Here is a 14,690-nt window from a genome sequence, read left to right as displayed (position 1 = left end):
CGAGGAAGTCCGGAGCCATCAGACAGACTGTCCAGAGCAGAAATAGCAACGTTTTACAGCACCTATGTAACAGCAAGATTTGTCTAATGCTGCATTCATCGAACACTAATAAGCTAAATTGTGCAATATAGTCTTACCCAGCTCTATGCATATGTTCGTATTTTAGTGTCTTTCAGTTCTGTTTTATACAGTTCGGCTCCCAATGGCGGCATTCTTGTTAGAGAGTAATGATTCATATGTGGGATTTAACGTCCCAAAGCCTTGTTAGAGAGTACAATACTTGGAGAAATTCGCTCTTAGCCTACATTTTTCTACTAGTAAAAAAAACGGAGAGAAAAAAACAGAGGCATTTGGTTGTCTTTTTCTATCGCACAGCTCTTTCAGAGCGTGCAAAGCTAAACATTCATAGCTTGCCAGTCACGAAGTTGTAGGAATCGACAAACGCACCATGTGGCGCACTACCTTCGTAGACGACGCACTGAATGCGTGCTGAGACATAACTATAGTTAAACCTTCCTCCACTAAGCAAAGGCTTGCGGGCCACAAGCTTGAATGAAGTATTGTAAATAGTGTAGTCTACGTGTGAGGCTGTATGCGTTATGTGTTTATCAGTATATTATATATTCGGCGCGGCTACAAGAGGCGAAAAGAAACAGTGGCTGCTAGCTGCTATAATAATGGTGGCCGAAAACTTGTCCACAATTACTTCTTAAGGTTATCACCTGCCAGTCGAGCGCTGCACCCAGAACACACGCAAGGTGATAGCGCCAGCCGAAACAAAAAAATTCTATGACGTCAGCCGAAAACACACACCCACCCAGTGATAGTCAAGCCATGTTGAAGCTCGACTGTACCGAAAGCAACGCTTTTCGCTGTTCAGGCTTCTTTTCATTGTGATAGTACATAACTACGAGACGTTCACGAAATCGAGGAGCTCATTGACTCAGCTCAAAGATAACGTCTATTGCAGTGTGCCTTCTTGTCAACAGAGCGAACCTTGATAAACCGATGCAGCCAGCTGCATCTGAATTTTTGCCTATCGTCCTGAGTCTTGCCGAGGAAGTAGAAGGGGGCTGAAGACAGGACCACCAGCAGCGCGGCAGCAGCAGTAAGGCTGCTGCTGCTAGAGCGACACGACACTGACACGACCTCGACGCAAACGATCGGCCGACGAGTCACCTGCCGACAATTTCGCTGGACCGTCTGGTCGTACTAGGCCGACAACAACGACGACGCCTCGAAAGACAGCATGTTGTCGTAGTGCTGTATGATGGACCGAAAACACCACAAAAAAGGATCGGGACACTTGTCGTCAGCAGGTCGTTGGGAGATCGGTGGTAGAGTGATCGGCGGTCAGTGGCTAGTGTAGTCGCTTCTAACGACGAAAGGGGATATCTTGTGGGGAGATAAGGAAGCCCCGCAGGGGACTTAATGGTCATTTCGCGCACCTCACAGAAGTCACTTTTTTTCGCTTCGTCATTGTCTGTCCCCACACCTGTTCCTCGACGCCGAGGGACACGGCGGGGGCTGCACCGCGTAGCCTAAGAGGGACAATGGCGACTTAGGGAGGACAACCCCACCTGCTCCTCCCTAGGAACAGGTGGGGCCCTCTTTCATGTTCTTCGTGCTAGTTCAGTCGCTGTCGTTGCGTCTGCTTTCAATGTGAGCAGAGCATTGAGCGAGGAAAGGACTTGAGCACAAGGATTTGAGCACGACAAGGCGCGGATAGAGTCATCCAGGGGCCAACGGTGGACTGTTTGTGTCGTTGCAGTAAAAATAGGACAATGACAAGACAAAAAACGCCCTCAAGATACAGTCGGCAGACCAAAATTGGTGTCGTGTCACTCTAGTGTTAACAAAGAGGCACATGGACGCGTGCTGATTAGGTGAAACCGTGCCATATTCCAATCAAACGATTCAAAAGACGCGCCTAACCAAAAAAAAAAAATGCATGACGCCACTTCCGTGCGGTACAACGGGGACGGCTTGTGCACCGCGCTGCAGCGCAGTAGTGCTGCTGTCGCTGCCAAAATAAAAATGCGTCTACAAAAGAGAAGAAATGAACGAGGTCGGAAAAAATAAAAAAAGAAGGCCTGAGCAAAAAAAAAAAAAGTTGATGTTTTGAAAAGACGGCGTCAGATGGCGCCACCAGTATGCGCGGCTGTGAGACGCCAGAAAGTGCCTTTCTTGCCTACTTTTCGGCCAGGTAAGGGAGAGCTATCGCGGTAGGCCTAAAACGCTGCGATCCCGAAATAATCGTTCCTCGTGGGATGCTTCGCAATGACCGCCGACGAGATCGCGTGCACCGTCTTCAACCGGGAGACGACAAGGTGACGGGCCGCCGTGACCGCAAGCGGCGATGAAGCCGCGTCGATCATCGACAAGCCGTCGCGACGTTCGACAGCAAACCGACGGGGCCGCCATGGGTTGGATGCCTGTCGCGGATCGGCCGCTTCTGTGTGTGGTTCCGTGCTGCTAGCGTGTGCTTCGGCTGTGCTCGGGCGCCCGTGAACCGCCGCGAAATCGCGCGCCCTTCCTTCCGCACGAGCCTGTGTGCCCGAGAGGCCCGTGCGTTGAACGTGTGATGTAAACTCGAGTCAACGCGCTCGTTCGCGCCATTTGTGGCTGGGAGAAATAGCCAGTGTTTCGTTCGGCTGTTGTTTTTTGTTTGTTTATTTTGCTGCATCCCACCACAAACCACCGCTTCTGCTTCGTGAGTGTCTCGTCTTCTCTGCTGGACTCACAATCGCCGATCTCCCGAAAGCGCTGCCCAAAATCACATGGCAACAACATGACTGATCAAGCATGGATGTCCCGATCAGTGATTCAGAGGAACTGTGCACCGCGCTTAGGTGACTTTCGGAGAAGATGCCAAGGAAGTTCAAAACACAAGGTCAGCACTCTCCCGTGTCTCTTTTAAAACCGCACGCTTTCGCGCATGGTACCACAAGTGGGGTGGCAGGGGAGAGCGGGCGAAATTGATCTCGATCGGACAATAGTGGCGGCCGCCGGGCTCTTCAGGTTCACGGGTTCGTCGTGGCCCCCTCCGGCCGCGAAGCGAAATGCCGCCGTGTTTTCGAGCACCCCTCACCCCCACTCACGGGCCAGGCACCTCTCGCGTTTTGTTTACAGCAGGCTTTCGTGCTCACTGCGGCTCCGGGCGAAACCCCGAAAGTGCACGAGCATACGCATGCACTGTGCCCACACTACTGATGCGCCTTCTTCACGATAATTTTCTTTGCTTTTCTGCAATGGACGTACCAAACCCCCAAAAATACGTCTCACAAGGCCCCGTGCGATTCGCGCGCGTTGTCTGTATGAAACCCGAACGTTAAAGGCGTGAGCGTTAACTTTTGTACTGCGTCGGCAAGTACGGTCGTACTTGCAGCCGTTTGCGTACCGCTCACGTGTCAGCTGCTTTTGTTAATGTGTACGACGTGATATGTCTGCGCGTATCACGAGGAGGTCGTGGAGCGTATGAACAGTGGTAGCACCGGAGTCGGACCTCTCACAGGTTTCGTCGCGACGCATTAGAGTGACTTTTTTCAGCTCTGACCATGCCGCGCACTGACGAAGCGCATAGCCTACCCAATCACGTGACCAAAAATGACGCCGCATGTCAAGGGCAGTGAATGCTTTAGCAGTATCTTGCGTTTCTGCTTCAGTGAGCGGCAGAAAAGTCTGATTTAATATTCCAAGTGAACTTGAGTACGTATAGGAGCACCCTAGTTTGCGAAAGTGCTGGATGATGGCACTATAGAGAAGTTTTTAGATTTTTAAGGTTACCTTTTCAACTTCAGAGATGTAAAAAAGCCATCTTGCAAACACAACGTGGGAAGTTTATCTGCCCCTCCTAGATTTTTGCTTGGCATTTGCTGCAAGTAGGTGTCACCTGAAGGTTATTTGAAGACCTGAGGAAGTTCAGATGCAGAGAAATTAAAAAAAAAATTCCGGCCATGTTTGGGTTCGCATCGTATGCCTTTCTTATCCACCATTCCCAAACCAGCTAAATCCATTGGGAATGTGGTCTAAGCATCGCTGTGAACCACTGATGAAGTGCAAGAAAGAATACCATTGGCCTACCATTGTTGCAGCATGCCTACTCAACCTTTCCAGATATACGTGCTTCTGTTTCATGTCACTTTAGCATGCCACCATAGAACAAAGTGTAAAGACAGGGCCATGGCTAAAGTCGGCAAAAGTCTGCGAGCAAAGATTTCTCTAAAAAAAATATTTTTGTTTCAGCATGAGCGAGCAGTTCGATATTAGCCGATGCGGTTTTCATCTCTATATACGACTAGTGCAGGGCATGGGCACTATTCTGTGTCAAATAGCAGTACTACCAGAAATGTCAATTTTTTTTTTACTCTGCATCCTCTTATCTATTGCTTCTGCTGACACAGGCAGAAACAGTGCCATTTATAACCAAGAAGCTGCATCGTTGTATAGTAGAAATGCCATGAACTGTCATGAATATATAATCCCAACTCCTCTCACTACAGCGTGCACATGAAATCCCAGAAATAATGACATTTTTATGATTGTTGAGTATCAGTGATTATTAGATATCATGACGTATTACACATTCATGTAAATTCGGAGGTGTGTTCATAAGAAGGAAACTTATCATTATCATTCAATATTTTGTATACTTGCCGTATAAGTAATATACCAAGCAGCCCCCCCCCCCCCCCACTGTGAAATATAAATCGACACGATTTGGCGGAGGGGGTCGTTGGTTCAGGGATCCAAATTCAAGATGGCGGCACAGGGGTGCTAATAATAAAGAATTGCTTTTAATGAAATGTTTTTAATCAAGTGCTTTATGGAATGCACTCGCATTTTCTCGTAAATGGGAATTGTGGAAATAGTGGTTGGGCAGAAAAGGCCGCATATTTGAAATCTTGCGAGGAAGGGAAGGAGGCGCTTGCTCTGGATCTCAAGTTAGGTAGTTCATGTTACTGAAGTAGTTTGGATTCCTTCAACAACATTTTTGGAGTCTTGCAATGTTTATAAGGTGCATCGTCTTTTCGAAAAGCACATTGCAAACTTCAAAACAGGAAGCCACAAAGTACATGAGTTCAATGTAAGGGTTGTTCAGGCATGTTTGCTTTCAGATAAAATGTGTATTATAGAAAAGGAAAAAAAAAAGGACTGATGCATGTAGACTTTTTCAGTACTTTTGTAATGTTGCCATACATGGGCCTTTGACAGTTCATGTACCTCACAGCATTAGGTCATTTACATTGAATCTGCTTTTTTATGTTATCTCTATCTGGTTTCTGCACATGCTGATGGCATCACATAAATCCTGATGTGTTTATGACAAATATTCAGAGTGCCTAAAAACGTACCATATCTGCTTGAAGGTGTAGGAAATACAATGTATGCAAAGGCTGCTCAACATTTATTAACTGTCATTTACAAAAACTACTTTTGTATTCAATGATGTTATTACAGATGTCAAGGTCACATCTGAAGGTTTTATTTCTCTGGGCTACTATTCAAAGACTTTAGGTACATAACTTATGGCTTTATGCACGTACGTAACCAGATGGGATACAGGACAAGCACTTGTCCTGTGTTCTTCGCTCGTCTTACGGACGTGCCTTTAGCGTTTACTTAAGTCATCGATCAGCACCAAGTAGCCCGAACCCAGTGCCTTCTACACTTTAAGTAGCTGTAAGGCAAATTTATAGTGTTTTATCTATGGGAGCTGAGCTTGTCTCTTCCCAGATGGTACTCTTTTCATAATTGTCACTACTTAAAGGTGGCAAATATGAAATTGAAGGTGTTGGATGCCCAAAACTTGGAAACGGGACAAAGTGAGAACAGTATTTCACACAACTCACAATGGACAACACCTGCAGCAGTTAAGATTGAAGGGACAGTAAAAAGAAAAATGGTTTATTAACATTGGTAAATTGCTCTTGCTCAATTAAAAAATCACAATGCTTGGTAAGCAAGACAACTCACAAAGAGAAAATGCGGGTGAATACACCACATTGATGATCTTGTACAAACTACCGGGGCGTCGTAGATTTTGGTGGCGTCTCCTAGGTTCAACGTATTTCTTAATCAGTAAATATGAAGTACACTTTCCTTTGAGGGGGTTGTAGGCGTAACGTGTCAAGTTTCAAGAAATTTCGCTCAGCCAATGTTGTTGAAGTACGATAAATGCTCTTCGAAATTCATGACGTCACTTGTGAAGAGTTTGTGTGAATTTTAAAAAGGAAAGTTTGACATAGATTTTATTCTCCATTAATAAACGTGTGATGGGGATCTCGAGTACAATTGATCAGTGATATAATTTGTTGCTTCGCTTTAGTGCCCTTTTAAATTTGGGTATTGAGTATTTCTGTGGGGCTGTCGCAAAAAGCAAAATTTGTCAAATGCACTGTCTTGCTTCACAGAGATAAAGCGCACGGTATCAGTTCCTGCTGGTATGAAACAAAGATACATTTCAGTCTCGAACAATGTTGTACCTCAAAAACACTCGTACACTTTGGTCTATGTTATAGGGATGCTAAAATACCACATATATATGCCAGAAAGGGACTTAAAGTTGAGATGGGCTTAATGTTTGCTCACCATCTCAGTGTGATGTCATGACAACTGTGCAGTATTTGCTTGTGACTGGTTGATAGCTAATAAGTAATGATTTCTTTATGTTCTAGAAGAACTGAATACTTGACCAAGTGAGTTTTAAGAGCGTTTTCCTGTCTTCCCTACTTTAGGACATATAGCACTGCATAAAAATTGGGTTTAAAATCTTGAAGGTAACTTGTGGCTGCATAGTTCTGGCCGTATGCAGAATATAAGCTATGCCACATTCACGTCTTATGTGAACAAAACTCAACTGAAATACAAGATTGAGACAGTGCTCATGTGGACATTTATTAAAACTGTTAACCTTGAAGGACTTGATGATTTCTTGATTCAGTATGCCTCTGAGCTGCATTGTCAAAAAGCTAGCCATTCGTGGAGATTACAACATCTTGCATGCGATGCAACTGGGATGGAGCGCCTAGTCTGTGAAAATTTGTTGAAAGACATATGTATTGCAAATGGAATTTCTAGCTGTGCAGTTGAATATACTCTCGAAAATGAAATGTAATTCTTCGTTTGAGTAGTTGAAGTAGTTCATAGATTTGAATAGTCAATTTTCTATTTCTCGTCAGGCTGAGCTAAAACACGAGCATGAATCTGTCATGCGTTTTTTTGGGGGGATTTTTTCAGCAGAACACTTGAGGAGCAAACAAACCTAAACCAATTTTTTGGGCGTTCCTTCGTCTACTGCAGTCAAGTGCTGTAAGCAGTGCCACCTCCAATTGCTGGTCTTCAGTTCAAACCTTGTTATTTTGTGAAGTCACATGGAATACAAACATACTGTTAGTAAAATCAGAACTCATTTTGTGCATGTATCTACTATGTGCTAACAGAGGCAGGAAAATATAGTTATTTTTGGTGTATATTCTGATTTGTCATGATCGTGTCCACTTTGCCAGTGTTCGACTGTATGTTCAGTGGTAAGAGTAGAAATGGGGACGGTGCTTCTTTTACTACCTCCGGGATCTGCTGCACGGCATGAAATGTCTTGGTTGGGTTGCACGACTCTCGGAGGCCAATCAGCCTTAGCTTTAACTTGCTGGTTGGCCTTGAGCTACCATCTTCAATAACTGATATCAAAGAATGTTGTTAGTTTTATTTTGCATAGTGTTTCAGTACCATGAACAGTCCAGCTGTGTAATTCTGTGCATTCAAAAGAATTTAAGTCGCACTTAGTTCTATAGCTTTGAGGGCACTGGGTGTTCTTTGCCATGTTTACAATCAGGTGACATGTTGAGGCACATCGTTGAAAAGCTGCTTGTATATACAAGGGTGGCAAAAAGTTCCCAGGATGCCATCGCGTGTAATCCTGTGGCACTGCGACCTGGGGAATTTCGCCCACACCCGTCCATAACCATTCCTGCTACAAAAGTTGTCCCCCATGCATGGTTTTACATTACTGGTATTGTGGTGGAAAGTTCCAAGTTGAACGCTACTACAGTGATATGCATCACAAAAAAGCAAACAGACACAGGATATCTAATATTTCTAGAAAGCAACCTATTTGCTGCTAAGTTAAGGGGTCATGCTTTCGTGTTCGCCTTTTGAAATCGTGAAATGGGGGATGACTGCGAGGTGTCTGCGCTCTGTAGGGCTGTGCTGCTTGCCACTACTACCACCTCTCTGTTTCACATGGTTGAGCTTGTCAATTTCCTCCACTTCGCTGAGAGAGTACGCAATATTTTTTTGGTGAATATGAGCAACTCTCCTTAGGTCAGCATGTAATATTTCAGTGCATGCCTCTGTGGTTACCTGTAGTACTTGATTATGAATAATAGTTCTACCCATGCACATTGTTATTCTCTGTTTATGGGTTGTACCATGAGCATAATTGAAAACAGTGACAAGAGCATATCTTGTGCAAGACAGCAGAAATGGTATTCAGTCTCTGGATTCTGTTGAGAGATGCGTAATGTGGCTGCAATTGGCATTGGTCATGACGGCATTGTGAACATGACACGCATGTTTAATTGAAATGTTAAGGAAATATTGGAACTGGTTTAAAAGGCCTCAGAAGTGGAGCACTAAATAGGTTTGGACTGTTGAATTATTCTTTGACAGCTCTCTTGTAACTTATTTTGCCGTCATAGTCTCATTACCAAGAGAATTGAAGGTCTGAGTTTCATTCTTGTTTTGGGCTGAAATTCACCATGTGAATTTCAGCCCAAAACGATGTAAGTGTTACATCATAGATTTTAAAGTCTTCTACGGTAATCTTGTTGGATTGGCTCTCTGAAATTTTCTGTAACTTGCTGTGCTTTGTTTCATTCTCCCATGGAGCAAAAGGTAATTAATAGTACAGAATTACTAAGGCCTTTGTAGATGCTGGAAAATTTGTGGCATGGCATGAAAGGATAATTTGCAAGAAAACAGTTCTTTTTCCTTAGTGTACCTTTAAATTGTGAACTTTCTGAACAACACCAAAAATTTATAGAGACAAATTTGTGAACATGTCATATCAATATGGCTACATTCAAGATCAGGTTACACTCACGTCTCTACTTTGTCTCTGTCCAGATGGGAATCCGTCTGAAGCCATCCGGGGCCTCTGGGAGGGAGCATACGTGTCACAGTTTGTGCGCCTCTTTCAGCGCAAATTTGGATTTCAGAGCCTAACAACTCAGGTAAGCCTGCAAACCTTTGCATTTTCTTGCGTGCTCGATTCTTTTCAGGTCTGCAGATGGTAGCCACGACATGCCAGCAAATGAAAATGAGGAAGCGAATGATTTGGCAGAACTTAATTTTTGGTCTAATGAGAAAACACTAACCAGGCATTATCAAGCTAGAAGTTGCTGCCCTAAAGTGCCCAATTGAAGCAGCAGCTAAAAAGCAAGGATATAGCCACTACGCACTTCCAGTAAAATCTCCGGTACAGGAAGGTACCATATGCAAGACATCACCATTCTCTACGTTATAGCCGGGAATGTTCTCTTAAGTCAGTGATGCTTTGTCTTGCTTCTTCGATCATTCAGTCTGCGCTAGAACACCTCTTTCAGCTTGGCCATTGGCCACAGCATGTCCATGCTCTTACATCAGATCCCTGTCCAAGTACTGACTCAGTAGGCAGGATGGATGAAGTTATTAATGTTTTAGATTTGACAATCGAATCACATTCCAATGTACCTTTTGATAGACAAATCTGATACACATTGTTACTCAGTAGGCAGGATGGATGAAGCTATTAATGTTTTAGATTTGACAATCGAATCACATTCCAATGTACCTTTTGATAGACAAATCTGATACACATTGTTGCCGTTGCAGAGTTATTTGTTTGTTTATTTATTTATTTGTTTCGATACCTTTAGTGCCAGATGTTGTACAGAAGGGAGTGATAGTTAGAACAATGTGTATCTGTTAACAGCTAATGCAAACAATAATCTTCAACTGTAGATTCAAGTGCATAAACACTTGGAAAGGCGACGGTGGATGTGGGCAGATGGTCCCATTTTTTGGCTGTCTTCAGCCTGTAAGAATTGCAAAATAAGTTAGTACAAGGAACTTACACTTTGTGATGAGCATTTGTACGACCAGACAATATGATGACTAACTAATAAATTCATTCTTCAGGTGTGGATTATGGAGAGTGTTATGAGATAAAGATATACGAGACACTTTCTGTGGAGAGATGGATAAGGAAGTTGAGCATCACTTGTGTCTTGCATTCATTTGTTGAGTATATTGTGGGCATTGCCAGTATACAGAAGTTACAGCTAATGAGTTGAAATCGATAGCTCTTGCTGTGCTTAGGGTGAACTCGTATACCTCAACAAATGTCAGTGGATAACAACGATTCCACAGACTGCATTTACTAAGTCCCGAAACCACTTGTTTTTAGACCATTGTATTATGGTTGTGGGCCGATTATTCTACGCTGCTCCTTGCGCTCCTTTGGTTCGTGCAGCAAGTAATTATTTGAAATCTTTTTAGCAACAGAAATTACAATCTGGTTGTGATGAGCTCGTTACTGCTATTTCAATTGTAGCTTTGTTTATTTTAGGACTTCGTGGCACCGCTAATGCAGTTAAGGGTTCTCCCCATTGCCTTGGCTATTATCGTGCCTTGTAGTTGTATCTTCTGCTAGTGTATCTTGTGTTGTCTTATAAATCAGGTCACATGGGAATAGTTTGTCATGGTGGGGAAATCCTTCCACGCGATAAAACTTGAGCACCATTCTTATCTTGCTTGGAACCCATTGTGCGCTGTCACAGATAAACACTTTTTTTCACACCTCAATTTTTACGACTGCTACATAATTCGTTGTCGCTGTGCGTGTTATTATTGGTGGTATTTTGGTGGGGCGGGTAAGGGGGGGGATATAATGTTTGCTGATGTTTTATTTTTTTTAAATGCCTAACATGACCATTTCCTGTCCTACATGAGCATAGCATTGGGGTGGCAGCTAGGATTGAGGCCTTTGTGGAAAGGTACAACAACAGCTGTAGGCTATGGCTTGGCAAGTTTCTATATTATGAGTGCTGATATCGTGTTTTAACAGCTGGCGTAGGAGGCTTGCGTGCAGACATATGGTACCGGGTTTTCAGAAATGTGGGCCGTGACGTTTATATTCTGCCTCTCTTGTTTACATGAGTTTCGGCTGGTGGATATTCACGTTAGCTCTTATGTTCTGCTAAACGAGGGCTTTTGATCACTTGCACAGAAGGTTGGGCCTCCCGTATATATTTGTCACTTCTTTTTTTTTGTAACTGCACGCAGTATAGCGGTGATGCTTCCTGGTTCACAGGACTGTTTCTTATCACAGCTGATAAGTTGCACTTCCTGTTGAACACCATATTTGCATTCGGCTTCAACGGCATTTTGTGCATTTTGCTGAAAACGGAAGCAGCGCAAGCTGATAAAAGACAAGGAAGAACGGTGAACGCAGTCATCTGCACTTTTATTTTTTTTGTCTGGATCAATGGATATCCTATGCATCCCTTTGAATTGGGATTGGGGTGGAAGTATTGTAACATTATTATTATTATTATTATTATTATTATTATTATTATTATTATTATTATTATTATTATTATTATTATTTTCGTTTTTACGTATTTGCCAGTTGCATCTGGTTGAGTGAATGTGGCATTATGCTGCTAGGCATGGGGCTTTCTGTTCTATTCCCGTGTACCATGGACACATTTGGGTATGGAAAAAAATGCAAAATATGTGCCTAGCTTTATGTTGTTGGTGTTATTATTTGGCGTACAGATCTCCGCATGCAAAACAGACCAGTCTTCAGGTCATACCGTGGACTAGTGGAGTAGCCGTTGAAAACTTGTAGTCTTAGTTCCATATCCAGATTGACAGTTTAATGACGTAACTGTCCCCTGGTATTCCGATGTGAAAGGCTTTGATTAGCTGCCATGGGTACCACATACATAGTCTGTGCTTTTATGAGATGATGTCATTAAAATGTGCTGTACATATCATCATTCATGTGGTACTCCACACTTGTGTTGTACTTGGCAGTGAATTGCCAAATGACTTGGCGTCAACCAAAGATCGGTTACGCTCGCTCAATCTCACATTCACACACACCTTTTGTTATAACATGTATATATTTGTCCACAGGGAAATTTATGAACAGCAAGGTTTCTTTCATGTTTGCTTTCATAAAATTCTGTTGAGGGTCAGTGCCTGTATCTGCATGTTTTCCCTACATGTTTTTTGCGAATTCTGCTTAAACCACACCGCGAATACAAACCTACTATTTCAGTTTTCTACAACATTGCTTTGTTGAGCAATGCCAAGGAGTTAAAGCTATGCGGGGATACTTCTTTTTTTTGTGTGTGGCTGCTTTGTTTTGCTTTTTATCAGCACTAATTTATGTTACCACTGAGGAACATGGAACAGTTTTAAATTGTGCACCTGTCTAGCCGCGTGTCCAGTGCGGTATCCACAACTCAGCAGGTTTTCCTGCGTCACATGAGACAGCCATATCCATTTCTCTTCCTGACGACAATTGCTTTTCTAGCTGAATGGCAACACCTGCCAAGAGGTGTCATACTTGTCTACTCCAGATAAACATTGTATTTGTGCCGTAGGTCAGTCAAATGAACCGTTCGTGAGCTTATTATTGCATGTGTGCTCTGCAAATACGTCTTGTTTCTTTCGTGCACTATATGTATTATCGTCGAAATGTATATAGCCGTGCTGATATATAGCGGGAATTCCTGTCAGGGTAACGCACACTTTTGTGGCTAGTTTTTCTTACCAGGGGAAGGTAGATAAAAAAAAAGCGATGCTACTTATTCAAATGGGCGGCGCCATCAAATTTTGAGGCTATAACAAGTCTCTTGTGGGTTTCCTCTGTATGCAAGGACACTCCACATACATGGTCAGGCACAGCAATTGTTAAGAATATAGTTGAATTCACTTCCAAAGTGTACCTAAATTCTCATTCCGCAGTTGCGACGGAAGCCCATTGCAACTGCATCCAAACATTGATCTAGCTTTGTAGGAAGGTGGACGAAAGTTGTAGTGACGTCACAGCGGATCTGTAGTGAGTGTAAGTGTTCTCAGGTTTCGCCTTCAGGGCAGACAAAGGTTTATCGCAGTGCCCTCCCCCCTCTCTATCATGTCAACCCTTGAGTCATAGCGCCGACCTAGAGTCACAGCTCTGACCTGTGTTTCTCTTTTCATTGCATGCACATTTAGGTGTTCATGTGTGTGATGAGGTATTGTGGTTACTTTCTTTGTGAAGCGCTCCAGTTCCTAAGCAGAATGTTACTAATCTACCAAAGTCCATAGTGTATTGCTTGATCAAACTTTGCTGTTGTTGACTTCGATAGTGCAGTGTCGTATGGTCAAAGATTACTGTTGTTCACTTGGATGGTGCCATGCGACATTTTGTTAAGGGTTCAGGCTAATCAAGTTTGTGGACACTAGTGGCAGTTGTCTGAGGTTAAACCTAGTGGGAATAGGTCATTCACTGTGCCGAGTATGCCCGCACTCCTAATTTTTAAGAGACGCGCATCTTGCACACACAGGTATCGTGATTGTCATGGTCGGGCAATCTGCAAAGCATTCATAATTCATTCCATTGGTCCATCATGTGTAAGGGCACTGTCAACCATACTAACCGATTGGGAGATTAATTATTTCCACATTTGAACATTGCATATTAATGAACTAGCCAGGATACATGAGTAGGGCTCGCCCCTTCCCCACCTTTTTGTTGTTTCCCTCTCCAAAGAGACATATATTTCTATCTACAAAATTAACAAATGTAAGCCAGTACCATGTCCTGTCTACCTTTCTTGTCCCGTTTCCTGTTAGGAAGCTTGCCAACAAGTTCCAGTTTGTGCCTTTGTTATTGGCACTTTGTAGTTGCTCATCGCTGCTCACAGTCCTGTCAAACATTCTGGTTTGCTGTTCTCACACAACATTACCGTCTGCTTGCACTCACCGGTTCCCCTTTTAGTTTGTGTCAATCATCTTTCGCATTCTCACTGTAATGTCAGTTGCTCTGATTCTCAATCATGGTCACATCTACCCGCAGGCTCGTTGCTGTTGTCAGCCATTGTGAATTTTTTTCTCCCACATGTCATTTCATTGTCCCTATTGTTCACTAATCCTGCAGCTATTTCCTCTTGACAGATGAGCAGGAAGAGAAGTCAAATGAGCGAGGTATTTTGACGAGTCAGCCAATCAGCTAATGAATCGATTAATCAATCACTGCCTGCCACTCATTGATTTCGAATCAGATCGTTCATCGGTTGCCCAAAGGCTCTGGTGTTTGACTAAGCAAGGGTAAAAATGATGGCGGGTAAATGAACTAGGGTAAAGATGTAGACGAGCAATACGTTGTCGATTTCATTTGGTGGCATAATAAATTGATTAATTAGAGATCGAGGCAGGCTTCGCAGTGTCTGTCGGCGCGCGCAATCCTTCGCGGTCGGTTCATCCGGCGTCCACCGATTTCCCACCCGACCCGAAAAAGTCGCACGCGAACCAGCGCGAGTTTGGCGACCTCGAGCGAGGGTGCGTGAGAGAGAGGGCCGACTCGCTCCTCCCACGGAGAGCAGCAGAAAAGTGCCGAGGAAGAAGAGCGCTTTTTGGGCGCCCCGCTTGGCCGG

At 43.6% G+C, this 14,690-nt stretch overlaps 1 protein-coding gene across 3 annotated transcripts in view; it reads left to right on the top strand.

Moving 5' to 3' along the window:
• The first annotated feature begins 2,134 nt into the window (after positions 1-2,134).
• LOC119180618 (uncharacterized) overlaps positions 2,135-14,690 on the top strand; it is a 151,387-nt gene continuing 138,831 nt past the window's right edge. The window contains exons 1-2 of one of the 3 annotated variants that reach the window (XM_075874982.1): positions 2,135-2,893; positions 9,127-9,233. In XM_075874982.1, the coding sequence (XP_075731097.1) occupies positions 2,869-2,893; positions 9,127-9,233 (132 nt within the window). In that variant the 5' untranslated portion in view covers positions 2,135-2,868. The remainder of the gene's footprint in view (positions 2,894-9,126; positions 9,234-14,690) is intronic. The other 2 variants (XM_075874981.1, XM_037431729.2) reach the window with 2 other exon arrangements.

Source organism: Rhipicephalus microplus, chromosome 10 (assembly GCF_043290135.1).
Source record: "Rhipicephalus microplus isolate Deutch F79 chromosome 10, USDA_Rmic, whole genome shotgun sequence".
Classification (NCBI taxonomy): domain Eukaryota; kingdom Metazoa; phylum Arthropoda; class Arachnida; order Ixodida; family Ixodidae; genus Rhipicephalus; species Rhipicephalus microplus.
This window is presented reverse-complemented; position numbering and strand designations above follow the sequence as displayed.